The following is a 27,943-nucleotide window of genomic DNA, read 5'->3' on the forward strand; positions in this document are numbered from 1 at the left end:
ATGATGTAAACAGATCAGATAGATAGGAATGCTTATTTGATGATGATTATTGTTTGTTTTTACAGAGTTCCGTTCTGGAAAGGCACCCATCCTTATTGCTACAGATGTAGCCTCCCGTGGGCTAGGTTTGTATAGATAGGCGTCTCTGTCAATGGTATATGTATCTTTTGGTTTAAAGATTTGTCATTTCAAATTCAAACTTCAAGTTTAGAAAGTTGTATACACATGTGGTTAGATAAATATTTGAAAGAAAAGAATACAAAGCGTGATTCTCCCCGTTCCCCGCCCCCCACAATTTTTTTAAAACCTTGGTTTCCCCCACCCCCCTTTTATTTTCAAATTCTCTTCCTGCTCCTAACAAACAGGCTTTGGTCTGCAGCAAGGCCTAGGCATGACTATACAAACAGGGAGAGGAGGCAGTCAGTTGAATGGCTCAACTTCTCTCTGGTGGTGTTTTCTGGCTGGATAGAATAAGCCTGACGAAACCTAGCTATTGTAAGCTAGTTTCTTCAGTTATTCTTTTCCCTATCCCTGTCTAAGTTAGATATATACAGAGGTCCAGTTTTATGAATGCTTATTAGATGGAATGTTATAAGTCTAATGCAGTATCAGAATAGCCCCATTATAACGTCAAATTATCATGGGCACTTGGCTATCCCCTCCTCCTACCCATACGCTTATCTATAGGTGTGTTATCCAACCGATGGTTTTCTGGAGTTTTTGACCCATTACCATTTAAGATATACAGAGAATTTTATGGTAGTTTAGCCCACTATTCTGAGCTAAACAGGTCTAACTCAGAACTTTTATATTTTAAAAAAAGATTATCTGTATTACAAGGAAATCCTTAAATCATTGACAAGTATTTAATTTGCCCAGTAAGGTGAGAAGTACCGTATTATTCCCTTATACTATTTAATATAAAGAGAACAGGTATTCAGACTGGAATACAGACGTAATGAAGCCTTTTTATGCATTGCACTCATCATTCCCTCCTTCAGAGGTGGTGACCTGCAGCCATGATGGAAAGTTCTCTCTGCCCCTCTGCCCTCTGAGGTCATGTCTGGATCTGTGCCATTAGAACTTGGGCCTGTTGGGAGAGGAGGCGGAGGCCTGAAAGCAGTTTACATAAAGCTTTCAGTAATGGTTGGTTTTTAAACAGGCTTGCTATGTGCTGGTAGCTTCTTTGTGCATCTTGCCTAGACAATTAAAAATATTTGCTCTACGTCCCCTTGCATTTCTAAACCAAATTAATTGGCTACCATTAGAATAACTTAGACTCTTCATCCCACCCCCACTCATCCAAGTGAGGGGAGAGGGAAGGTACCCGAGTCTGTTTCTTGTTACTCAACATCAGTGCTTGTTTTGGGCCCCTTTGTTTGCTGCCTTGTAAAAAATCAAAAGAGGGAGAAAACCCACCAAAATGGCAGAATTCTGACCAATGTCCTACAAGATCCTGGAAAGTGAAGGCTTCTACCTCATAGACAGGGGTGCAATTTTCAGCTGAGTCACCAGGCCTTTTTTCACTTCCTGTCAAGCGATGGTCTCTTAAATGTTCCCTTCAGGTAAGTTCTTTGATTCCCATAATTTTATAATAGTCATCCTTAGGCTCCCACTTCCCTTTCCACTGGGATATTTTTTATTTTTCCTTTTTTGTGTTTAAACTACACACTGTTAAACTAAAAGTATTGAATTTATTTTGTTTTGTTTTTTAACAGAAGCTTTGATATCAGCTGCAGATCACTCAATACATGGCCGAGACAAATCTACATTGGCCGGAAGCAGCTCTAGATGAGCCTCTTGGCTAGACTTAGTCCCTCCTAATTAGTGATTGGAGATTCAGGCCATGTCATAGGGCCTTTCAAACAAAAAGTTCCTATCCCAGTCAGCTGGCCAAAACATTAACTTTCGATTTCTTACCCTGCTACAGCATCATCTAGAAAGGCAGCAAGATAATATTGTGGCAGTGCACAGATAACATCAGGGTAGACTTGACTGGAGAAAACCAAATTCTACGCTTGCTCATATGTGCCCCCATCCAGCTGTGTGTGCACACACAGGACACCTTTCTAGTATGAAGAACTTTGCATCATGTCTGCCCTCTATTGAACACCCCCAGAAATACTTCCAAGTATTAGCATGTGAACTGTTGACTCCAGCCCCTGGTGCTTTCTGCTAGGAAAGCACACTTAGGCATCCAGTGTAGTAATTGAACTTGTTCTGCTGCCATGGTCATATGCAGTGGGATTGCATAAGGAGCATTATCTTAGCTCTGAAGATACCATGGAGTAGAATTCCCCACCCCCCTGTCTTACATCCACCCTGGCCCTGTAAATTCTTTTTTCCTTTGTTGCGTCAACGACCCTAGCCGGAGACTCAAGCTGCCCCCTGTGATAAGTGCCTTCTCGTCTTTCTGGTGTGATTCAGGACTTTAGGGGTCAGTAAAGACCGAGGAGCCTTTATTGTAATAAGAAACAGACATAATGCCCCTTCTTCACAAGCCTTGTAACAACAGCTAATTTTTTTTTTTTTTAATCTCCCCTTTCTCCCTTGAAATTAATCCAGTCTGGGCAATAGATGCAGTCTGACCCTTTGGATGTAACTTACATTTTTTTTATTAATTATTTTTTTCTACAATCACCCCAATTATCCTTGGGGGAGGCGTTGGAGGACCTGAAATTTTTACCCGAACCCAGGTTCTCCGGCGCTTGGCAACCAAATGGGGCTACAGAGAAGCATCTAAGCCAGTTCACAGAGCGAGCGTGTGTGGGGACTTCTCACTGCCACGGACCCTTGATGCATGCTCCCCGCGCTCCAGTGGTCCCGTGTCAGAAGGCGGAGTTTTCGAAAGGAGGCCGCCAAAAATAAAAGGCAAAGAGACGGGATCGGCTGCAGCGGTTTCCCAAAGGAGGAGGGAGTGTGCATCGGTCTGGTAACAAACAGAGAATGTTTTTTAATTATTTATATCACAAAAATCTGTGTTTTATCTAGGATATTTTCTGAATATTCTTTGTAAAATGCAGATTTTTTTCCACAAAACAGTAGGATTCTTTGTTATATTCTTAAAATTGTTTGTTTAGGTAAAAATATACATTCAGCTGAAAGCATTACACTAACATTTACATTTTAAGCCTTAGGAGGTTATTCAGCCCAATTCCCAGCAGTGGAGAGAATACTAAACTTGTGTCTCAAGGTTTCATGGTTTTCCCACATTCTTTGGCTATTAATTTAATTTCCTAGGTCACGTAGACAATCATTGATAATTGAAACAAGTCCTGAGTTGAAATAACCTTGAGTTGAGCAAAAATATCCTCATTTTGGCAGAAGCTGGGCTTGGTAGTACAGTAAAATTTTAGTGTAATGTGCTCTTGTAATTGAAAGGGGATAGATAATCTGGATGTTTCTGCAAAGGAAAATAGGTGTGTACTTAACAGCTTTGACTCTACTCAGTTTCTTAAAAATATAAGAGCAAAAAAACAAGTTAAATGTTTTGATTAAGTTTCCTTTAAATTGTAGTAATAAAATATATGAAGCTCCTTTTTTTACTTTGCTCTGTGACTGGTTTAAAGGTAAGTTTGTTATGTTGTTGGTAGATTTTGCCAGGCTTCTCCCAACAGAGTAGAAGTGATTAGGCCTTGTAACTTAACAGTGGTTTACCACTTTGTTCTACATTCCAGTTTTGTAAAGGATAGTATTGGAATTTGCGTCTGAAGACCAATCTTGGTGTAACTCCTGTCAGTATATTGGTAAAATGTAGCAGAGGCAGGAGTTTGGATGTTTGGATGGGATTCCCTTAGGATTCTACAGCCAATAAAGATGCTACTTCCCATGCATGTCCTAGGAATCAGTAATCCTCTTTTACTCTGTTGGGATGAGTCTTTTTTTGTTTCTGTTCAGAGTGGTTACTAACTTCACCTTCTTTCCTCTTGCTGTCATCTGCATTCGTGCTTCCCACCTGTTGTTGGCATGTCCTTTACCTTCTCTTTCCCTGCCACATCAACCTACACACTGACTCATCATTGACGTGGAAGATGTGGAAGATGTCAAGTTTGTGATCAACTATGACTATCCAAACAGCTCAGAGGATTATGTGCACCGTATTGGCCGAACAGCCCGTAGCACCAACAAGGGTACCGCCTATACCTTCTTCACCCCAGGGAACCTAAAACAGGCCAGAGAGCTTATCAAAGTGCTGGAAGAGGCCAATCAGGCTATCAATCCAAAACTGATGCAGCTTGTGGACCACAGAGGCGGCGGCGGAGGCGGGGGTAAGGGTAAGTCCTGGAGTTTTCCAGGTACTGCCAAGGTATCCCTTTATGCTTACTGTGCCTTGTTTTAGTTGCTGTTTTTAACCATGCGAAGGCTTTAAGTGTGTTGCTTCATAACAAAGGACACTGCCTAATGCTTTTTATAACCTTTTTCAACTAAGAAAATGTGAAGTTTGTTGTGATAGTTCTATCAGTTAAGCTAAATTGTGAATTTTTTTTTCCTTAGAGACTGGTCTTTTTTGTTGTTGTTGTGTTTTGGTTTTTGTTGTTGTTGTTTCTTTGAGACGGAGTTTTGCTCTGTCACCCAGGCTAAAGTGCAATGGTGCGATCTCGGCTCACTGCAGCCTCCGCCTCCCAGGTTCAAGTGATTCTCCTGCCTCAGCCTCCCAAGTAGCTGGGATTACAGGCGCCTGCCACCACACCCGGCTAATTTTTGTCTTTTTAGTAGAGATGGGGTTTCACCATGTTGGCCAGGCTGGCCTCAAACTCCTGACCTCAGATGATCCACCTGTCTCGGCCTCCCAAAGTGCTGAGATTGCAGGAGTGAGCCACCACACCCGGCCGAGACTAGTCTGAGTTTTAATGTGGTTGCTTTGGCAGGGCGGGGGGCAGAGACAGAGTCTCTGTGTCTCCCAGACTGGAGTGCAGTGGCACGATCTCGGGTCACTTCAACCTTTGCCTCCTGGGTTCAAGCGATTCTCCTGCCTCAGCCTCCTAAGTAGCTGGTATTGCAGGCGTGTGCCACCATGCCCAGCTAATTTTTGTATTTTTTGTAGAGTACTGACCTCAAGTGATCCTCCTGCCTCAGTCTCCCAAAGTGCTGGGATTACAAGAGTGAGCCAGTGTGCCCCCGGTCATGGTTGCTTTTTTTTAATACTTTCAAAAATGCTTAGTAGTATATTAGGTTTACAGTTTTCCATACGGAGAGATCAGTCATTTTACACTGTTTAGTGGTGGGTAGAAACTGAGACATAGCAGTTGGATGTATAGTTGCAGAATATCCGAGGATCTGGGCTTCCTGACTCAAGGTTTCGTATTGTAACACCATGTTTCTTGATCATCCTCAAGTAAAGGGACTAAAAGGGTGAAAAGGTTTAGTGTCCTTTGATATTTACTGTGCTTTTGAATGCGCCCCATTAAATAATCAAATTATGAGTATATTTTTACAGTACTAACTTGGAGGTTGGCCAGCATAACTAAGTATCAAGGAAACATGCTTAATACTTTTGTACCCAATAGAATTTTTATATTATGTTTAGGTCATACATCTGGCATTAAAAATTCCCTTGTATCTTCCCATTAGGTGGTCGTTCTCGTTACCGGACCACTTCTTCAGCCAACAATCCCAATCTGATGTATCAGGATGAATGTGACCGAAGGCTTCGAGGAGTCAAGGATGGTGGCCGGAGAGACTCTGCAAGCTATCGGGATCGTAGTGAAACCGATAGAGCTGGTTATGCTAATGGCAGTGGCTATGGAAGTCCAAATTCTGCCTTTGGAGCACAAGCAGGCCAATACACCTATGGTCAAGGCACCTATGGGGCAGCTGCTTATGGCACCAGTAGCTATACAGCTCAAGAATATGGTGCTGGCACTTACGGAGCTAGTAGCACCACCTCAACTGGGAGAAGTTCGCAGAGCTCTAGCCAGCAGTTTAGTGGGATAGGCCGGTCTGGGCAGCAGCCACAGCCACTGATGTCACAACAGTTTGCACAGCCTCCGGGAGCTACCAATATGATAGGTTACATGGGGCAGACTGCCTACCAATACCCTCCTCCTCCTCCCCCTCCTCCTCCTTCACGTAAATGAAACCACTCAAGTGGTAGTGACTCCAGCAGACTTAAATTACATTTTAAGGAACACTCTTTCCTTTTTTTTCCTCTTCCCCTTTTCTTTTTTTCTTTTTCTTTTTTTTCCTTTTTCTTTTCTCTTTTTTTTTTTTTTTTAATTAATTTTTCTCCCCAACCATCGTGAGTTGTCTTTTCATGCAGATTAGTTAGAATTCACTGCCAGGTTTCTTCTGCCCGCCAAAATGATCCAGTCTGTAATAACATTTTGTAAAAAAAAAAAAAAAAAAAAAAAAAAATACATATATATATATATATATAGCTGACTGGAAGAGATTAATTTCTTCCCCCAACTTCTTGCATGTTGAAGATATTCGAGCTATTTTTCATCTTAAAGAGTAAGGTATTAGGCCCTTTTGTGGGAGCCCATCTTTTGTTTTTTTCTGAGTTGGTGGGGAGGGAGGGAGGGAGGGGGAGGGCTGAATCGTTTTGCAGAGGAAGATGGCATCTGTGCTTTAAATTTCTCATTACTGGGTTAGAAAACAAACAGGGATTTCCCTGCACATTTTCTTTTGTGCTTTTAAATGTTTCTCAAGTTGGAACAGGTTTCCTCAGGCCTGTTTTGACTGATTGCTTGAGTGCATTTGACAGTTAAAAATCACTAATTGGTTTTATCTCCCTTTACACTCTGCCTTTCCCCCGCCCCCATTACTGAAAAATAACCATTTTAGTGTCAGGTTAGAAATTGAAATGCGGAGTCTTGTGTATCCTTTAAATTAAAAACCACAAGTGTTTATTGCAGTGGTTTAACTGTAGCATCTCAGCATCTGGGTGGAAGCTGCCTATATTTCCCGGTAAAACTGGGGACCATCTGTGAAATTAATTTTCCAGCCAGACAGCTGCTGTGAGCAAATGAACATAAATGCTCACTGGAAACTAACCAGTTTTTATATTGACCTGCAGTGTAAAAAGCACATTTAATTATAAACAATATATTCAAAATGGGCAGATTTTCTTTTGAAATGCAGTGTAGAGCTAGAATAAAAACAACTCTTTGCCAGCTACTCTGCCCTTTTGGCAAAGTTACCTTGAACAAAGAATCTTCAGGGTTTATTAAGAACTCTTATTTTCTTCATACCCTGTTCTCTGCAGTGCTTTCTAACAGCTTCTGGGTGCAGATTTTCTTCGGCATCCTTTTGCACTCAGCTTATTACAGGTAGGTAGTGCTTAAGAAAAGTCATGGAGGACTAAAGCCTAAGTCCTTTTCACTTTTCCTCCATCTGAAGGTAGGTGAGTTCATCCTCTTCATAGTAATGCTGTTTTACCAAGACTTTTTATATAGCAGATGAACCCAGAAGGAATTTTCTGCTATTGTGTTCACTACAACAGGATAGAGACATCAGACAGCCCCAGAAACCCCTTTCAGATCTGATGCGGGACTATTAATTTTTATGCTGTTAATTTGTATTCATTCACAATGCAGTTTAAGGCGGAAGGCTCCACTGCATTCTTTGGCTAAGGCTTGAATGCTTACTGATTTGTAAGATCTATATTCGAGGTTTTTGTTTTCCTTTTAAAATTCTTTAGGGAGAGAGGGATGGTTTCTGAGGGGTTCTGAAAGTATGATTCAATGTGCAACATACAGGTAGGTCTTCAGCATAAGCTGAAATGTATGCATGTAAAAACTTTGACATCTTTTTTTTAATTTTCCACTTTCTTCTTTCTTAACTTTACTTCTCTTTTTGTCCCCCCCATCTTATAGAAGTTGAGGCCAAGGGAGGATGGTAGGCACAGACGAAACGTGGCAAACTGCTCTGTGCTTTCAAACCAAAGTGTTCCCCCCTACCCCAAATTTGTCTAAGCACTGGCCAGTCTGTTGTGGGCATTGTTTTCTACAACCAAATTCTGGGTTTTTTTCTTCTTTCTTTAAACATAGAGGTTCCACCACAAGGGATGCCCTACTCTCTCGCAGCTCTTGAAAGCATCTGTTTGAGGGAAAGGTCTCTGCAAGCAAGTGGTTATTTGGATTGCTTGCTTCCCTTTTTCCACCTGGGACATTGTAATCATAAAATAACAGTAAAACCTTAAAAGCTATTATGGTCTGAGCACAGCTGAAATCTAGCAGAGTTTAACTCTTCTGCCTCCATGTCTGTCACTCATAATTCAGGTTCTGCTGTTGGCTTCAGAACATGAGCAGAAGAATCATTTTATGCTAGTTATTGCATTCATGGTTGAAACTCAACTTAGGGAAAGGGTTTCAATGTATTAAGCAATGGGCTGCTTCTCCCCCAATCCTCCCTAACAATTCGTTGTGTGGACTTCTCATCTAAAAGGTTAGTGGCTTTTGCTTGGGATCAGTGCTCTCTATTCATGTTCTTGCTGGTCTCCAAACATTCCTGTTGCATTAAGACTTGAAAGATTTGTAGATGTGTGATGTTCAGGCACAGGATGCTGAAAGCTATGTTACTATTCTTAGTTTGTAAATTGTCCTTTTGATACCATCTTGTTTTCTTTTTGTAGGTATAAATAAAAACACTGTTGACAATAAGGTGTAAGGTTTTATTGCTTAAAAATTCTCTGAATAGTTCAATGTAGACATCTTAAAACAGTTTTTATTTGTTTCAAGACAAAGGTGGGGAATATTGGATTGACTGATTAGCACCTAAAACTGAAAGGAAAGTAGAATTGATTAAACTTAATACAAGAGTTGGAATCGAAAACCCTAGCAGGATACCTAGTAGGTAAGGGTTTGGATGTATCTGTATCTGCTCATAAGTAAAACAGTGATTGCGCAAATGGTACTCACCTAAGTACCATTAGGTTATTGGTATTAAGGTACTAAGTGCAAGGCAGGTATCAGTCACTGGTTTGAAAAAATTCAAACCGGTAAAAGATGAGGCACAAAACTCTTCCAGCCAAACCTGGTAAATTTGGTTTGCTTCTGTCCTGAAGGCAGTATGAAAGTGAAATACGTTTCACACTTAAAACTAGCTGTCACCTTTATATCTTGACCACCTAAATTTGGTCACCTACCTGGAAAGTGGAAATTCACAAGAGCGTACTCTAATATTTTAACTGGTCTTTAGTTGGGACATTCTTAAGAGGAGGGACATTGTTCCAGATTGGGGTTGACTTCCTCATCATGAGTCTTGCCCTTGGGCCTCGGAGAGCAATCATTTATTTGATCTTTTTCGTCAGTAAGGCACCTTAAGGTTTCTTGTTGCAGTCATTTTGAGGCACCGTATTTGTGCAGTTGGCCCAGGTTTTTATGACCTTACAATGAGTCTTAAGGGCAGTCTATTGATGAGAAGGTCTTCTGGGTGGGATGATCAAGTTTTGCTGAAATCCACACTAAGCATTTTTCTGGTTTTAACATTTGATCCCAAATTATGGATAAGTTGCCAAAGAACATTCAAAATAGTTTCCTTCATGTGCTTGTTAAGGTGTAGACTATCTCAGAGCGTCCTCAGATTGGCATTGGAAGACTTAACTTCTTTCCCTTAAGGACTGGAAGAAAATGGAGATGAAATGAGAATTTACCATCTGATGAAAGGACTGCTTTATAACTTGGTGCATAATCTTATTATCATCTCTTAATGGCCGGCTCACAGTATATGTTCGATTGTTAAAGCAAAGGGGGAGTCTTCATCTCCGGTTGACTATGGACCTGCTGATCCCCGACTTGATTACTGGCACCCTTCCCCACAGCTGTAAACTTAGTAGTTGGCCTCAAATTGTCTGTTGTACATCTCAAAGAGTCCATCAGCAGTCCCTCTCAAGTCCCAGAACTTGTGTCCACATCTCTTTCTACCTAGAGCCTTTTCCCTGAACAACTGCAACTGCCCCATAGCTAGTCACTGTACTTGGACTGCTTTTTACCCTACATAGCAGCTAGTGGGTTGGGTTTTTAATGACACAATAGCCGCCCTTGGCAATCAGAACATAGTGCAAACCCCTTACTCCGGCCTATGAGGTGCTAGGTCAAGCTTGTCCAACCCGTGGCCCAGGATGGCTTTATGGCCCAACACAAATTTGTAAACTTTCTCAAAACATTGAGGTTTTTTTTTTTTGTTCATAAGCTATCATTAGTGTATTTTATGTGTAGCCCTACACAATTATTCCAATGTGGGCCAGGGAAGCCAAAAGTTTGGACACCCCTGCCCTATGTGAACTGGTCTTGGTTGACCTGTTATCTCCAGGTTTATAGATTTTGACAGTGCTAGCCTTTTTGTCCATCACCCCAAGCTGTTGCCTTGGGGCTTGTAATAAGTTCTGGAATGTTTTTCACTACTAACCAAGTATTCTGTCAAATGTCATCTCACAGCTGTCTTGCATAGTACACATAACCTATTGACCATGTTTTGATCACATTTCTTGAAAATATTTGTCTTGCATTAGAACACAAGCACTGTGAATGGCAGAGACTTGACTGTTCATGTCTCTATCTGCTGGAATACTTATTGAATGGATGAGTAACTCGTTAGGCCAGTGCCAGCATCAGTGCTGTTATCCCAGGACCTACCTTTGGTCACATACAAGTAGAAGAAGTCACAGTAGAAGATGGTTTGTACTACTCCAGACACCACTGCGATTTGGTCATAGAAATTCTCAGTCTGGTACCGCCTGATCCAGTTAGCCAGGTAGAGTGCCCGGTACAGACCCAGAAAGAACAGGTAGTGAGTAGTAATGGTCTCAGCCTCTCCAGTCTTGCTGATCATGAAGAGCTGGGGCAGAATAGCCACTGACTCCAGGTAGATAGAGAAAGTCCAGAGGATCTGAGCCAAAGAGAAAGCGGCCAGAGACTGAGCAAGACCAAGAAGAGGCCCATCTCCTTAAAAGAACATAATCACTAAAACAATAGCTTGCTGGGGAAGAGGTACAGTAAGGGGGAAAAAAGTTCTCAATAAAAATTATATTTTAATCAGTTTAATGTACCATCTCTAGGTAAATATAAGGGTTTTTTTTTTCTAATTTTTGAAAGATTATACAGTATACTGCTTTTTTTCACAGTGTGGCATGAGCATTTATATAAAAAACTACTTTTAATTGTTTTTTAAAGATGGGGTCTTGCTGTGTCATCCAGGCTGGAGTGCAGTGGCATGATCATGGCGTCCTGCAGCCTCAACCTCCTAGGCTCAAGCAGTCTTTCCATCTCACCTTCCCTAGTAGCTGGAACTACAGGCATGTGCCACCAAACCTGGCCAAAAATAACTTTTTTTTTTTTTTTTTTTTTGAGATGGAGTCTCCCAGGCTGGAGTGCAGTGGTGCGATCTCAGCTCACTGCAAGCCCCGCCTCCTGGGTTCACACCATTCTCCTGTGTCAGCCTCCCGAGTAGCTGGGACTACAGGCACCCGCCACCACACCCAGCTAATTATTTATTTATTTGTATTTTTTAGTAGAGACGGGGTTTCACCGTGTTAGCCAGGATGGTCTCGATCTCCTGACCTTGTGAGCCACCGTGTCCAGCCAAAAAGAACTTAAATGATAGTTTCATAGTATAAAATCATAAATGAAGCCACAATTTCTTAAAATCTAGTCATGTTGCCAGGCTCACACGTATAATCCCAGAACTTTGGGAGGCCGAGGTGGGTGGATCACTTGAGGTCAGGAGTTGGAGACCAGCCTGACCAACGTGGCGAAACCTTGTCTCAACTAAAAATACAAAAATTAGCTGGGTATGGTGGCTCGCACCTGTAATCCCAGTTACTCGGGAAGCTGAGACAGGAGAATCACCTGAACCCAGGAAGCGGAGGTTGCAGTGAGCTAAGACCGTGCCACTGCACTCCGGCCTGGGCAACAGAACAAGACTCCATCTCAAAAAATAAATAAAAAAAGTCATGTCCATAAACACCAGCATCAGAATCTCCCAAGATGCTTGTTGCCTGCAGATTCATGGGCCACAGTCCAAACTTACTGAGCTGAAATTTCTGAGCCTGGACTATGCTACAGGGATTCAGGGATCTGCTAATCATCTGTTGAAGAGAAGGTCTCAACAGCCAGAAGTAGGGCTGTGATGCCTGCTTGGTTTATGGGCATCATGACTATTTAGATGTGCTCATTTCCAAGTAAAGCATTGTAAATAGCCTGTCAATTTCTTCTCAACTTATAAGTGAAGGATACATGAGTAATGGTCACAGTTGTAAGCAGAAGGCAAGCCCAGGGTCTGGAGGGAAGGATACGGGGGAACATACTTCCCTTTGAGAATTGGTACTCAGTCCCTTCCCTTACCTCCAGCGGAGTGAAACTGTAGTTTTCAAGGAAGGAAAGGCCAATGACTGGGACCAGAAGAAACTCCAGGCGGAATGTGTCATTCTCACTGTCAAAAGTTTTACGAAATTTCCCATATATCATGTACACTGTAACATAGGCGCAGAGGAGAAAAACCACCTAAAAAGGGAGAGAGACATGAGAATCTATGAAGTCATTTCCCTGCGTATTTACTAGGCTCCTAGCCTACCAAACCTAAGGGTCAGTGTTCTGCCATAATGTAACATGAAGAGGTGAAATGTGTTTGCAATTTATCTTGAGTCCAGTTGCCTAGAATTTGAAGTCAATGACCCTTTCATTAAATAACTCCATGCTTCTATACTGGGACTGACAGTGCTACCATGAAGAGTCAAAGGTGCCCTTGTCGTCCCCTTCAGTTGTGGAACACTAGGCGAAACAGGATTGGTGTATTTCAGGGGATTTCCCAGAGGCATTCCAGGGCTGTTGAAACAATTTTAAAACAATTTTCTGGATATGCATCAGTGACTTCTGAGCATTATTCCACAAGGACTAGCATCTTTATTATTTTTTTTAAGGTTGCCCAGTCTGGCCTCTAACTCCTGGGGTCGAGTGATCCTCCTGCTTCAGCCTCCCTAGAATCTGGGACTACTTATGTGCCTGCTAACATTCCTTGAATTAACTGACCATTGCTCCCTCAGAAAAGCTCTCCATCTAATCACAGTAGCTGTCCTCTAGCATATAATGATTTCATTTTGATATAGCCTCTAACCTTCCAGGCCAGCAGTTCTCAAACGAGTATGCATCAAAACAGATGCTGGCCGGGCATGGTGGCTCACACCTATAATCCCAGCACTTTGGGAGGCCGAGGCGGGCGGATCACCTGAGGTCAGGAGTTCGAGACCAGCCTGGCCAACATGGTGAAACCCCATTTCTACTAAAAATACAAAAATTAGCCAGGCGTGGTGGCAGGCACCTGTAATCCCAGCTACTCGGGAGGCTGAGGCAGGAGAATCACTTGAACCTGGGAGGCGGAGGCTGCGGTGAGCCGAGGTCATGCCATTGCACTCCAGCCTGGGAGATAAGAGTAAGACTTTGTCTCAAAAAAAAGAAACAAAAAACAAACAAAAAAACCCACAGATGCTATCTCTTCCCTTGCCCCAAGAGCTTTTGATTTCATAGGTCTGGATGGACGTGAGAGTTTGTATTTCTTTCTTTTTCTTTTTTTTTCTTCTGAGATGGAGTCTTGCTCTGTTGCCCAGGCTGGAGTGCAGTGGTGCAATCTTGGCTCACTGCAACCTCCACCTCCTGGATTCAAGCGATTTTCCTGCCTCAGCCTCCCAAGTAGCTGGGATTACAGGTGCCCGCCACCATGCCTGGCTAATTTTTGTATGTTTAGTTTCACCATGTTGGTCAGGCTGGTCTCGAACTCCTGACCTCGTGATCCGCCCGCCTCGGCCTCCCAAAGTGCTGGGATTACAGGCGTGAGCCACTGCGCCCGGCCTTAAAGTTTGTATTTCTAACAAGTTCCCAAGTGACGCTCATGCTGCCGGAGCAGGACCACACTGGCCTAGAACACTCCTATTTGTAGTCCTATTTGGAGTTATTTCCTCGAAACAATCCTTTTTTCTCTAGAATGAGGCACACATTCTGTCGCCAGAGCTCCATGTGAGCATGTTCATTTTCACCCGTGATCACATGCTTTGTAAATGTCTATGTACAAGTCCATCTTCCCTCTAAGAGAGGACTCCATGGCAGGGTCCACCTCTTAATCCCCAGCTCCTAAGTCAGTCCCTGGCACAAAACAAATGCTGGAATGAGTGAAAGAGGTGATCAATTTTTCATTTCAGAAATATAGAAACTAGCCTGTTTGAGCCTCCGAGAGCTCATTCAGCTATGCCAAGGGCTGAGTCTGCCGTCTCTGCCAGGAATGCCCAAGGCTGACTTAGGCTGAGAAATGAACTAGGCAGGTGATGTTTGATACATGTGTGAACTTAAGTAGATGGTGATTTCCAGTCCTCAGATTCACATTCACTAAATCTGAATGAGTTCAACACCTCACAAGTAACAGCAACCTCCACCCTACCAACTAGTAACAACATGCCTGAAATCCCAAAGGGATGTCTCTGATATGGAAGAGAAGGACAACCCACTTTGGTTAAATATTTTCTAGGTGCTGTATGTTATCTCACGTGATCTTCTCAATAACCCTGCAAGATAGAATTCCCCCATGGAGCCCTTCTTTCTTAGAAATAAGACTCCTAGGCCGGGCGCAGTGGCTCAAGCCTGTAATCCCAGCACTTTGGGAGACCGATCCTGGCTAATCACGGTGAAACCCCGTCTCTACTAAAAAATACAAAAAACTAGCCAGGCGAGGTGGCGGGCGCCTGTAGTCCCAGCTACTCGGGAGGCTGAGGCAGGAGAATGGCGTGTACCCGGGAGGCGGAGCTTGCAGTGAGCTGAGATCCGGCCACCGCACTCCAGCCCAGGCGACAGAGCGAGACTCCGTCTCAGGAAAAAAAAAAAAAAAAAGAAATAAGACTCCTAGGCTGGGCACAGTGGCTCTCACCTGTAATCCCAGCACTTTGGGAGGGCAAGGAGGGCGGATCACAAGGTCAGGAGTTTGAGACCAGCCTGGCCAACATAGTGAAACCCCGCCTCTACTAAAAATACAAAAATTAGGCATGGTGGTGCGTGCCTGTAATCCCAGCTACTCAGGAGGCTGAAGCAGGAGAATCACTTGAACCCGGGAGGCGGAGGTTGCAATGAGCTGAGATCACGCCACTGGCACTCCAGCCTGGGCGACAGAGGGAGACTCTATCTCAAAAAAAAAAAAAAAAAAAAAAGGCTGGGTGTGGTGGCTCATGCCTGTAATCTCAACACTTTGGGAGGCCAAGGTGAGCGGCTCACGAGGTCAGGAGACCATGCTGGCTAATACGGTGAAACCTCGTCTTTATTAAAAATACAAAAAAAAAAAAAAAAATTAGCCGGGCATGGTGGCATGAGTCTGTAATCCCAGCTACTCAGGAGCTGAGGCAGGAGAATCGCTTGAACTTGGGAGGCGGAGGTTGCAGTGAGCCAAGATCATGCCATTGCACTCCAGCCTGGGCGACAGAGCTAGATTCCATTAAAAAAAAAAAAAAAGCCAGGCATGGTGGCAGGTACATGCCTGTAATCTACTCAGGTGGCTAAGACATGAGAATAACTTGAACCCGGGAGGCGGAGGCTGCAGTGGAGCAAAGATTTCGCCACACCGCACACCAACCTGGGTGACAGAGGGAGACTCTGTCTCAAAAAAAAAAAAAAAAAAGTGGGGGCAGTGGGGGCTGGGTGTGGTGGCTGCGGTGGGGTGGCTTACGCCTGTAATCCCAGCACTTTGGAAGGCCGAGGTAGGCGGATCACGAGGTCAGGAGTTTGAGACCAGCCTGGCCAACATAGTGAAACCCCGTCTCTATTAAAAAAATACAAAAAATTAGCCAGGTGTGGTGGCAGGCGCCTGTAATCCCAGCTACTTGGGAGGCTGAGTTAGAAGAATTGCTTGAACCCGGGAGGCAGAGGTTGCAGTGAGCTGAGATTGCGCCACTGCACTCCAGCCTAAGCGACAGTGCAAGACTCCATCTCAACAACAAAAAAGACTCCTAGCTGAGCATGATAATTCCAGAACTTGGGGAGGCTGACACAGGCAGATTGCTTGAGCCCAGGGGTTTTAGACCAGCCTGGGCAACATGGCGAAACCTTGTCTCTATTAAAAATACAAAACAATTAGCCAGGCATGGTGGTGTGTGACTGTAGTCCCAGCTATTCAGGAGTCTGAGGTGGGAGGATCCCTTGAGCCTGGGAAGTTGAGGCTGCAGTGAGCCATGACCACACCACTGCACAAGAAATAAGATTCCTATTAGACATTATCTAATAGGAATCAACTAAAATCTACATTTTGGCTGGACACGGTAGCTCACACCTGTAACCCCAGCCCTTTGGGAGGTCGAGGTGGGCGCACCACTTGAGGTCAGGAGTGTGAGACCAGCCTGGTCAACATGGAGAAACCCCATCTCTCCTAAAAACACAAAAATTAGCTGGGCGTGGTGGCAGGCGCCTGTAGTCCTCGCTACTTCGGAGGCTGAGGCACAAGGCAAGCTCCCGGCTTGAAACCAGGAAGTGGAGGTTGCAGTGAGCTGAGACTGCGCTGCTGCACTCCAGCCTGGGCAACAGGCAACAGTGAGACTCTGTCTTAAAAAAAAGAAAAAAGGTGTGTCCTTTGATCTTTACACGGCTAGTTCCTTGTCACTAAGCTGTCAGCTTATATGTCATCTCTTTGAAGAAGCCCTGGCCACACTCCCTAAAGTAGCTCTCTAATCCTTCTCTATCACCTAAACCATTTTTTTTTTTGAGACAGGGTCTCGCTCTGTTGCCCAGACTGCAGTGGCATGATCGTGGCTCACTGCAGCCTTGACCTATCAGGATCAGGTGATTGTCCCACCTCAGCCTCCTCAGTAGCTGGGACCACAGATGAGCACTACGCCCAGCTAAATTTCTTAAATTTTTTGTAGAGGCAGGGTCTCACTACATTGCCCAGGCTGGTCTCAGACTCCTGAGCTCAAGCGGTCCTCTCGCCTCAGCCTCCCAAAGTGCTGGGATTACAGGTGTGACCCTTTATTGAATGTTTAATATATGGCAGGGTTTTTTACATTTACATTTATTATCTCGTTTAATGTTCCCAACCAAACCCTCTGAGCTAATGGTATTGTCCTTTTATTTTATTTATTTTATTTTATTTTATTGTTTTGAGACAGAGTCTCACTCTGCCACCCAGGGTGGAATGCAGTGGTGTGATCTCAGCTCACTGCAACCTCTGCCTCCCGGGTTCAAGCAATTCTCCTGCCTCAGCCTCCTGAGTAGCTGGGACTACAGGCATGTGCCACCACACCCGGCTAATTTTTTGTATTTTCAGTAGAGACAGGGTTTCACCATGTTAGCCAGGATGGTCTCCATCCACCCGACTCGGCCTCCCAAAGTGCTGGGATTACAGGCATGACCCACCATGCCCGGCTCTGTCCTAATTTTTGCATGAGGACACTGATATACAAAGAGGCCCAAGATGAGGTCATGCAGCCACTAAGCAGCAAAGTCAGGATTCAAACCCTGGTCGGCCTGGCTCCACACACTGAGTTTCCAAGCAGGCCACCTCACAGTTTGTGAGGGCTTGGTGGCCTCCCCCGACCATCATCACCCAGCCCCTCACCTTCATTACTGTGTTGTAGATGGAGATGAAGTTGGTGAACAGGTCCAGGTATCTGGTGGTGAAGACGAGAGCAAAAAGGATCTGGCTCTTCCCAGAGATGCCTGTGGCCAAGGGTAGACAGGAGACAATGAGGACACAGACTCCTAAGCCTTCCCACCCTCAAGAAGTGCACAGCCTGGAGCTGGGGAGGCCTTCAGAGTGTCCACTCCCACTCACAGATCTCCTGTCCAGGGCACTGTCGCTCCCTAAGGGCCAGGAAACTCACCCTTCCCATCAGATCACTTGAGTCCTTGTTCCTCTCATTAAGCTGTAATCTGTCTCCCAGTCTCCAAATAAAGACACGAACACCGAGTTCCCAGTCCCCCTGCGTGTGCCTGCCTGGGCTCTTGCTCTGGGGAGGATGTCGGGGGTGGTGTGAGTCGGGCTTGGTGGGGGTTGTTGAGGCTTCTCTTCACTCCACCCCCAGAGTTCCACTGACAATCCCCAAAGCTCAGTCTTAGGGAGAACAACTCACTGACTTTACAAGGTGTTGATTCACCAGGAAGACCACAGCAAGCAGAGGAAGGTTCAGGGCCAGGGGAGTATTCTATTTTATTTTTCAAACTGTAAGATTTTAAAAGCCTTTTCTTTTTTCTTTCTTTTTTCTTTCTTTTTTTTTTTTTGAGATGGAGTCTCACTCTGTTGCCCAGGCTGGAGTGCAGTGACGTGATCTTGGCTCACCACAACCTCTGCCTCCCAGCTTCAAGTGATTCTCCTGCCTCAGCCTCCCAAGTAGCTGGGATTACATGCGCCCACCACCACGCCTGGCTAATTTTTGAATTTTTAGTAGAGATGGAGTTTCGCCAGGTTGGCCATGGCTGGTCTCGAACTTCTGACTTCAGGTGATCTGCCCACCTTGGCCTCCCAAAGTGCTGGGATTACAGGCATGACCCACTGCACCCGGCCAAAAAGCCTTTTTTCTAGTTACAAAAGTTATGCCTATATTTACTCTTTGCAAAACAAAAATCAGACAATATATAAAGATGCAAAGACAGAAATATCCCAAAGCCCTAGGTTCATCCTTCCAGATCTTTGTGAACATGTACACACATGACACCTATGTGTACACATATGATGCACATGGATGCACTGAGTTGACAAAAAAGGTTTCATAATCTCCATGCAGTTTCTTCCTTTTTTATTTTTTCTTTTTAGAGACAGGGTCTTACTCTGTCTCCCAGGCTGGGGTGCAGTGGTGCAATCATAGCTCACTGCAGCCTCGATCTCCTGGACTCAAACAATTCTACCTCAGCTGGGAACTATAGACACAAACCATCAGACTGGCTAATTTTGTTGTTGTTATTATTATTATTATTATTGAGACGGAGTTTCACTATGTTGCCCAGCCTGGTCTCAAACTCCTGGGCCCAAGTGATCCTCTTACCTCATTCTGCCAGTGTTGGAATTATAGGTGTGAGCCACCGCGCCCAGTCTAAATGCTGTTTCTTAACCTACTTTGGTCTCTTTCTTTTTTAACTTTTTATTTTGAAAGAATGTTAGATTTACAACAGAGTTGTAAGGACAATACAGAGAGTCCCATATATCCAGCTTCCTCTAATGTTAACATCGTATTTGGGCTAGGGGTAGTGGCTCATGCCTGTAATACCAACACTTTGGAAGGCCTAGGCGGGTGGATCACCTGAGGTTGGGAGTTTGAGACCAGGCTGACCAACATGGAGAAACCCTGTCTCTACTAAAAATACAAAATTAGCTGGGCGTGGTGACGCATGCCTATAATCCCAGCTACTTGGGAGGCTGAAGCAGGAGAATCGCTTGAACCCAGGCTGGAGTGCATTGGGGGAATCTCGGCTCACTGCAACGTCTGCCTCCCGAGTTCACGCCATTCTCCTGCCTTAGCCTCCCGAGTAGCTGGGACTACAGGCACCCGCCACCATGCCCGGCTAATTTTTGTGTTTTTAGTAGAGATGGGTTTTCACCACGTTGCCTAGGCTGGTCTCGAATTCTCGAACTCCTGACCTCAAGTGATCTGCCCGCCTCAGCCTCCCAAAGTGCTGGAATTACAGGTGTGAGCCACTGCACCCGACCAGCAGTCTTGGTTATCAGATGGAAGAAACAGTATATATATAGGGTTTGGTTTAACCTGTGGTTTCAGGCATCCACTGGCAGTCTTGGAACATATCCTCTGTGGATAAGAGGCAACTACTATGGTGTCTGATTCAGGTCTGGTTCCCCTGTACCCCTGAACTGTGCCTTCTCTAACCACTCCTCTGGTTCCAGACATTTGGGGTGGGAGAACTTTTTTTTTTCTTTTTTTGTGAGACAGGGTCTCACTTTGTCACCCAGGCTGGAGTACAGTGACACAATCACAGATCACTGCAGCCTCAACCTCCCCAGGCTTGGATGACTGTCCTACCTTAGCCTCCTGAGTAGCTGGGATTACAGGCAAATGCTACCATGCCCGGTTAATTTTTATATTTTTTCTAGAGACAAGATTTTTGCCATGTTGCCCAGGCTCGTCTCAAATTCCTGGGCTCAGGTGATCCTCCTCCTTCCCAAAGTGCTGGGATTACATGCGTGAGCCACTGCACCCAGCCTGGGGGAACATTTTTAATGAGCAAGAAGGAACACCCCTGAAGTCCCTAACATTCTGGAGAATGTGCTGGCTTGAGGGCGAGCCTGGGTCTCACATTCCTCACCTGCCAAACAGCCCCTCATGCAGAGTGGCAGGACTGAGGTGAGGAATACACAACGCTCAGTGAGAATCTGAGTCCCTTTGGGGGGTCTGGCTCGTGTGCACGTGCACTTGCCAGGCTGAGGGGGACAGTGGGGCTGGCAGCGGGTAATGAACCCCACTGGGGGAGGCCATACTGACCCGAGGCCAGCTCTGGGATGGCCTGATGTTCATCTCACTGAGCCCTCACACAGACTTTGCCAGAGAAGCCCTTGGCCCCACGTAGGACAGTCTGGGAGGTAGCCCTAGTAGGGGATGCTTGGCCACCTGCATGGGCCTTCCCCTACCCCTCTTTTCTCTTCATCCTCAGCCTGCCAGCCTCTTGGGTTTCACTCACATTTTCCTTAGCGCTTTGGGAACCCTGGTGATCTTTTGTTTTGTTTTGTTTTGTTTGTTTGTTTGAGACAGAGTTTCTCTCTTGTTACCCAGACTGGAGTGCAATGGCGTGATCTCGGCTCACTGCAGCCTCTGCCTCCCAGGTTCAAGCGATTCTCCTGCCTCAGCCTCACGAGTAGCTGGGATTACAGGCACCCATCACTATACCCAGCTAATTTTTTGTATTTTTAGTAGAGACAGGGTTTTGCCATGTGCCAGGCTGGTCTTGAACTCCTGACCTCAGGTGATCCACCTGCCTTGGCCTCCCAAAGTGCTGGGATTACAGGTGTGAGTCACCGCGCCCGGCCCTCTGGTGATCTTGAGCACGATAGTTTTCATACTTTTGAAAACAATCATTTCCACCAGGAAGCTGCACATGGAGACCCGGGACACAGAGGACAATGTGAGCCTGGACTGGCCAGAGTCCCTCCGGGGTCCACTGAGCACAGGTGGACCCCACTGCCGGGGCAGCCCTCACTCCCATTTGACAAATGGGAAAACAGAGTCCCAGGGTCACACAGCAAGTCAAGGAGAGGAGCAAGAGTGAAGCTCAAGTCTCTGGCCTTTGGGACTGGCTCTGTTGAGGTCACCCCAGGCCCTGCCTCCATCCAGGCACCTCACCTCTGATTTCTCTCTGCGCACGCACAGGCCCATCCCTGCCACCCAGCTGCCCTTTTTTTGTTCCCATAGTATTCACTATGGCCTCTAACAAACCATGTCATTTGCTCAGTTTCCTAGGACTATTGTTTTTGTTTTTGTTTTTATTTTTTTTGAGACGGAGTCTCGCTCTGTCGCCCAGGCTGGAGTGCAGTGGCCAGATCTCAGCTCACTGCAAGCTCCGCCTCCCGGGTTCACACCATTCTCCTGCCTCAGCCTCCCAAGTAGCTGGGACTACAGGCGCCCGCCACCTCGCCCGGCTAGTTTTTTGTATTTTTTAGTAGCGACGGGGTTTCACCGTATTAACCAGGATGGTCTCGATCTCCTGACCTCATGATCCGCCCGTCTCGGCCTCCCAAAGTGCTGGCATTACAGGCTTGAGCCACTGCGCCCGGCCTCCTAGGACTATTGTTTATCGATGGCTTCCTACCACTAGAAAGTCAGCTCCACCATTTGGCCGGGCATGGTGGCTCACACCTGTAACTTGAGCCCAGGAGTTCGAGACCAGCCTGGCCAATTTTAGTAGAGAGGCGAAACCCCGTCTCTACTAAAAATACAAAAATTAGCTGAGTGTGGTGGCGGGCATCTGTAATCCCAGCCACTCGGGAGGCTAAGGCAGGAGAATAGCTTGAACCCGGGAAGCAGATGTTGCAGTGAGCCGAGATTGCGCCACTGCACTCCAGCCTAGGGGATAGAACAAAACTCGGTCTCAAAAATGGTGGGTGCAGTGGCTCACGCCTATAATCCCAGCAATCTGAGAGGCCGAGGTGGGTGAATCACCTAAGGTCAAGAGTTCAAGACCAGCCTGGCCAACATGGCGAAACCCCGTCTCTACTAAAAATACAAAAATTAGCCGGGTGTGGTGGTGGGTCCCTGTAATTCCAACTACTCAGGAGGCTGAGGCAGGAGAATCGCTTGAACCTGGGAGGTGGGGGTTGCAGTGAGCCGAGATCGCGCCACAGCACTTCAGCTTCAGGGACAAAGCAAAACTCTGTCTCAAAAAAAATAAAAATAAAAAATAAAAGAAAGTCAACTCCACCAGGGCTGGGCCTCTGCTGTCCGGGCTGTATTCCAGGTGCCCAGCAGTGTCTGGCAGACAGCGGCCAGGTACCAGTGTCCCTTCTTGGTTATGGTTGCTCACTCCGTTCGGCCCTCAGCGAAAGTGCAGGGATAGGTCAGAGCTGATTCTCCCCTCACCAGGGCCTGCTGCTCCGGGTCCCCCACTCAGCATTCCTGGCCACCTCCCCTGAGGAAGAACCTGAAGAGACACCGTCTCTGTACCTGTCTCTCCAGAGACCCCAAACCCAAATGGCCTACAGGCCTAGAACCACTTCCTCCGCACCCTACTATTGTTCATGTCTGCACCCACCCCCACCCTGCCAGGCTTCCCCCAGCTCTCTGTGCCTTCTCTCTCAAAGCTTCCAAAGCGACCTGCTTCAGGCCCCCTTCCAGGCCCCTTTCCTGCTCCCAAACCGTGAAGGCTCCCCAGACCCAACTCCCTGGCCTGACAGAAAAGGCCCTTTCACATCTGGACCAGCCTCCCTCCTTTACTCATCTCCCTCCAGACCACCTCAAATCTGGCTGCCCACCCTTCCGGGGGGATGCCCAGTGCTTGGTGACCTCCGTGCCTCTGCATCCCTAGAGCCCTCCACAGCACACACTTCCTGGATGGACACCTGCTCGTCCTCCAGGACCAGCACCGAGCTGCTTCTTCCACAGGGCCTTCCAGGCCCACTCTCGGCCTCCTCAGCCCCGTGAGGAGCCTGAGTTCATTCCTGCATCCGCACACCCAGTGCCAGGCACAGGGCAGGCACCACGAGGACGCCGGTGGACTAAGATGGCTGCAGGAAGCTCTGGCAGCCTTTGGTGGCTCTGGATCTGTTTGGCGACTGTGAGTCCAGCCTCAACGTTTCTCCAAAGTCCCAGCAGGGCAGCCAGAATGCAAACAGGGTACCCCTCCAGCCCTCCCCAGCTTCCGTTCAGGGGCTGCTCTACACCCACCTAAGCCAGGCTGGTGCCCTCCTGCCACATCACAGCCACCGATACCACACATGTAGGCAGGAGAGGGACGAGGGCTCAGTGTGGGGGCGGGGTGGGGGGGGTCTGGGAAGGGGCAGGAAAGAGAAGACCTTGAGAATCGTGGGCCGTTTCCTGAGTGCATACCAACTTCTCCCCTCAATCGAGGGTGGAGGGAACAATGGGTGTAACTGGTGGGAAGGAGGGGTTGTGACCTCCCTCATACCCCTCCTCTTCCAACCATCAGTGACACTGCCAACCTGAGGGGGCGTCTGTGCAGGAACAAACCCACCCTCCTCCCATCATCTCGAGGGGTCCTCCTTTGATTTTATACAACTTTACATTATTTTTGGAAGTGGAGCTCTGCAAAGTTTCAAGGATCCCCATGCCGGAGTCCCCACCCTGAGCAGACACCGTGGAGCGCCCTACCCTGCACGCAGGAGCATGAGGCTGGCCAGAGAGGGGGTCCCGCACCTCCCTGCCCGGCGTCCCTCACCCGTGCAGCACTTGGACCTCCAGATCTTCCCCAGCAGCAAGATCATGGCCAGGAGGTGGCTCAGGTCGCCGAGGATTCGGAACACGTTCATGGTCCGGCCCTTCGGTCGTGCGCCCGCGCCCAGCAAACTTCTAGGAAACTTTCTAGCGGGCAGGGCGGCTGCCACGTCCCCGGCCCTGGTCTCTAGGTGCCCTAGAGCCCTGCTTGCGCCTCACAGCTCCGCGTTCGCACCCGCCGTGCCGCCGCCCACACACTCTTGGCGGGGCGGTGACGTGGCCAGGGCGGCCGCCGGCGCAGGGTGGGGAGCCAGGAAGCGCCGCGGCCTGGAGTTCCCGCCTCCCGCCCATCCCAGCGCCCGGCTCCCGGGCGGGGCGGGGCGGGGCGGGGCGGCCCGGTGACGCGGGGGGCTTCTGACCTGCGCCCGGCTGCCATGTGCGCCGGGTGCCCGCCACGACCCATGCCGCCCATGCCCCAAGTGTCCTCTGCCTTCCCTCCGCAGAAACCGGAGGCCTGCCACCAAGCCCCTGTCTCTGCCTCAGTTTCCTCATCTGTACACAGGCCCCATAACACTGGTGCCAGCGCTTGGCAGGAGCCAGCACGGGGAAGTGCCCTGTGGGGCGATCCCTGCTATTGTCCTCATTTTCCCAGAGCTGGAGCTCCCTCCTTGGGAGCGTGGGGTGGGGCGGGGCGAGCCGAAGGGGAGTCCCCACTTCTGTCTGTTAATTTGGATGTCCACACAGTCGGAACCCGACCTTGCTGCAGGTGGACAATGGTAATGGCACACCACTCAGCAGCGGAATCAGACTGACCTCAGCTGCAGCCTGGGTCGGTGGGCCTTCCCCTCTCTAGGTCCCAATTTTCTCACCTGTAAAATGGGGTTGTTGTGAGTAGGAAGGAGGTCAAGTTGGTCAGGGAGATCCAGGGCCCTCTCTTCTTGGTGTTACTAGGATATTAAACAGGGATGCACAGGCCAGGAGAGACCCGGGAGGGCTGAGCGGCAGAAAGGGTGGGGAGTGAAGGGCCCCCTGGTGGGAGGGAGTCCTCCACCTTCTCTGGACATAAGTCTCTGCATCTGAAAGAGTGGGCCAGGTGAGCTAAGGGCCCTTAGCCTCCCCTCCTTGACCTGAGTAAGCCCTCCTCCCACTCAGGGCCCTCATCTCTCTCTAAATAACAGACCTCCTCCTTTCACTCCCACCTCCTGCCACAGATAACCAGAGAGGCTTTTCCATGACAAATGTAGTTAAACAGAGATGGGGTCTCACTATGTTGCCCAGGCTAGTCTCAAACTCTTGTGCTCAAGTCATCTGCCTGCCTCAGCCTTCCAAAGTGCTGGGATTACAGGCATAAGCCACTATGGCCAGCCCCTTTTCTGTGATAAAAATCTGTCACTCCAGTGGTCAAGACCCTTCTATGGCCCCCTATGTCCCCTAGTTTCCCTACTTTGACTCCCAGGGAAAGGCAGTCCTTTTTTTTCCTTTTTCTTTTTTTTTTTTTTTTTTTTTTTGAGACAGAGTCTCACTCTGTGGCCCAGGCTGGAGTGCAGTGGCACAGTCTTGGCTCACTGCAATCTCTGCCTCCCGGGTTCAGGGGATTCTCATGCCTCAGCCTCCCAGGTAGCTGGGATTACAGGTGCCCACCACCACGCCAGGCTAATTTTGTATTTTTAGTAGAGATAGGGTTTCACCACGTTGGCCAGGCTGGTCTCGAACTCCTGACCTCAGCTGATTCGCCTGCCTCAGCCTCCCAAAGTGCTGGGATTACAGGCGTGAGCCACCGCGCCCAGCCAAGGCAGTCCTTTGAGACCCCAAATGCAGTCCAAAGACCAGTAGCATTGCTACTGTTTGTTGGGAATGCAGAATCTCAGTTCCTCCCCAGGCATTCCGGGGTGAATCGGACTCTGATGTGCACACGAATGCCCTGGGGACCTTGTTTAACTATAAAGTTCCAAAGGCACTCATCTAAGCAACACTGTGAGGAAGCCCTGGCCTCATTCTCATTTTACACATGGTGAAAGCAAGGCAGGGAGGCGAAATAACTTGCTTGAGGTCACACAGACACTAAGTAGCCCAGATTCCAACACATGGTCTGCCACGAAATCACTACCTTACACTGTGGGTTGCCATGGCAGGTGATGAACACCCTGTCACGAGAGGTGGGTGAGCAGCGGGTGGGAGCTCATTTGTCGGAGATTCAGCAGCGGGCCCTCCTGCCCTGGCAGGGAGGTGGTGATCATAATAGCCATCAAGTATTGAGCATGGGTGCCAGGCATGGGTCAGGCCTGTTACTCAGGTTCTTTCCATCAATAGGCACGCGGTTCCTTGGCCTTCAGAGACTCGCTTTGCAGGGGATGGACCTTGAGGTCCAGGGAGGTGAGATGCCTGGACCAGGTCCCTCTGGGAGGAGGAGCCAGGCGCTCATCCCTGGGCTGTGGCAGGTTCCAAACGGCCCTTCTGTTCCCTGCTCCCCTCCAACCCTGCCCAGATGCCTCCCCCTCAGCCGGTGCCCAGAGAAGGCGGAGGCTATTTAAATCCCTCAGGTGTGGCTGCGGTCCTCTCTGCCCAACCAGCTGGCATTTCCTTCTCAGCGCCCACCTCCTCCCCAAGCCAGGGAAAAGCACGTGCAAGTGCCATTTGGTGAAAACATCTGTCCTCCTGGGAAGCAGCCCCCACTGTGTGTGTTGGGGGGGAGGTGCGGTTGGAATGAGGCTGGATCCTCCCTTTCCCTTTATTTCCTCAAGACCACAGGGAACCTGGCCAAGGCCAGGGATGATTTGAGGAGGGACAGTGGTGCTGGAGGGGAAGAAACCCAAGCTGGATGGCTCCAGGGGCTAGACCTTGTCCCAGGCCTGCCACTGTGGCCTTGAGCCTGCCATGTCCCCTCTCTGGGCCTCAGCTTTTTCATCTGCTAAATGGGAAAAATAAAGACAGAAGTAGGCCAGTCACTTTAGGAGGCAGAGGCAGGGGGATCGCTTGAGGCCAGGAGTACAAGACCAGGCAAGGCAACACAGCAAGACTCGTCTCTACGAAAAATTTAAAAAACAGAAAATAAAGCAAAGAATAACCAGGCATGGTGACACAAACCTGTGGCTCCAGCTACTTGAGACGCTGAAGCAGGAGGATCGCTTGAGCCCAGGAGTCGAATGCTGCAGGGAGCTATGATCACATCACCGTATTCCAAACTAAATGACAGAGCAAAACAAAAACAAAAAAACAAAAACAAAAAAATAAAAAACAAAAACAAAAAAATAAAAAGAGGACAGGCGCAGTGGCTCATGCCTGTAATCTCAGCACTCTGGGAGACCAGGCGGGCAAATCTCTTGAACCCAGGAGTTTGAGACAAACCTGGGTGACCTGGTGAAACTATTGCTACAAAAAAGAAGATAAAAATTATGGCCAGGAACAGTGGCTCATGCCTGTAATCTTAGCACTTTGGGAGGCTGAGGTGAGCGGATCACCTGAGGTCAGGAGTTTGAGACCAGCCTGACCAACATGGTGAAACCCCATCTCTACTAAAAAGACAAAAATTAGCTGGACTTAGTGGCGTGCACCTGTAATCCAAGCTACTTGGGAGGCTGAGGCAGGAGAATTGCTTGAACCCAGGAGGCAGAGGTTGCAGTGAGCCAACATCAGGCCCTGCACTCCAGCCTGGGTGACAGAGCGGGACTCCATCTCCAAAAAAAAAAAAAAAGACAAAAATTAGCCAGGCGTGGTAGCACGTGCCTACAGTTCCAGCTTCCTGAGAGGCTGAGGTGGGAGGATCACCTGAGCCTGGGAGGTCAAGGCTGCAGTGAACTGAGATCACGCTACTCTACTTGAACCTGGGCGTGGGTGACACAGTGAGACCTTGTCTCAAAATGAAATGAAGTATTGCAGGTGCGTAGTCATTGCTTTTTGCATCCAGTTTTCCTGATGTCCCTACTAAATGGATACTATGTCCTCATTTTACAGATGAGGAAATTGGGGCTCAAATTTGTCCATTGCTCCCCAAAGTCACATGGCTCTCCTCTCCCCAAAGTCCAACCGCTCTGTCCTCAGTAATTAGCCCCGCCTCTTTCGTGTCCACTCGGCTCCCAGGTGGAGACTTTTCAAAGCTTCCCATGGAGAAAAGGGGAAACCTTTACTCACGGAAAACATTTGGCTCTAGCCCCT

The 27,943-nt window shown here is 47.6% G+C and overlaps 2 protein-coding genes across 6 annotated transcripts in view; one reads left to right on the top strand and one right to left on the bottom strand.

Annotated features, from left to right (window-relative positions):
* The window catches only part of DDX17 (DEAD-box helicase 17), a 24,953-nt gene extending 16,353 nt beyond the window's left edge, over positions 1-8,600 (top strand). Inside the window, exons 11-13 of one of the 4 annotated variants that reach the window (XM_009217279.4) lie at positions 66-125; positions 4,032-4,274; positions 5,572-8,600. In XM_009217279.4, coding sequence (XP_009215543.1) covers positions 66-125; positions 4,032-4,274; positions 5,572-6,077 — 809 coding nt within the window. In that variant the 3' untranslated portion in view covers positions 6,078-8,600. The remainder of the gene's footprint in view (positions 1-65; positions 126-4,031; positions 4,275-5,571) is intronic. The other 3 variants (XM_009217280.2, XM_003905542.4, XM_009217278.3) reach the window with 3 other exon arrangements.
* On the bottom strand, positions 7,776-26,913 carry KDELR3 (KDEL endoplasmic reticulum protein retention receptor 3). Of its 2 annotated transcripts, none has more exons than XM_031656309.1 (5): positions 26,876-26,913; positions 17,521-17,621; positions 12,285-12,443; positions 10,578-10,830; positions 7,776-9,562 (listed from the first exon to the last, which is right to left on the bottom strand). In XM_031656309.1, exons 2-5 carry the CDS (start codon positions 17,524-17,526, stop codon positions 9,522-9,524), a joined length of 459 nt encoding a protein of 152 aa, XP_031512169.1. In that variant the 5' UTR covers positions 17,527-17,621; positions 26,876-26,913; the 3' UTR covers positions 7,776-9,521. The 2 variants fall into 2 exon arrangements, with proteins under 2 accessions (XP_031512169.1, XP_031512168.1); XM_031656308.1 differs by lacking the exon at positions 26,876-26,913 and adding an exon at positions 23,796-24,054.
* Positions 26,914-27,943: the final 1,030 nt, after the last annotated feature.

Source organism: Papio anubis, chromosome 16, assembly GCF_008728515.1.
Source record: "Papio anubis isolate 15944 chromosome 16, Panubis1.0, whole genome shotgun sequence".
Classification (NCBI taxonomy): Eukaryota; Metazoa; Chordata; class Mammalia; order Primates; family Cercopithecidae; genus Papio; species Papio anubis.

Bases quoted from the DNA above. Each gene is read 5' to 3' on its own strand.
- KDELR3 (XM_031656308.1), bottom strand. From the start codon at position 23,886: ATGAACGTGTTCCGAATCCTCGGCGACCTGAGCCACCTCCTGGCCATG. The intron at 17,622-23,795 runs GTGAGGGACGCC...CCTTGGCCACAG, and splicing joins GAGGTCCAAGTGCTGCACGG to GCATCTCTGGGAAGAGCCAG. The intron at 12,444-17,520 runs GTGAGGGGCTGG...CTCCCTTTTTAG, and splicing joins TCTACAACACAGTAATGAAG to GTGGTTTTTCTCCTCTGCGC.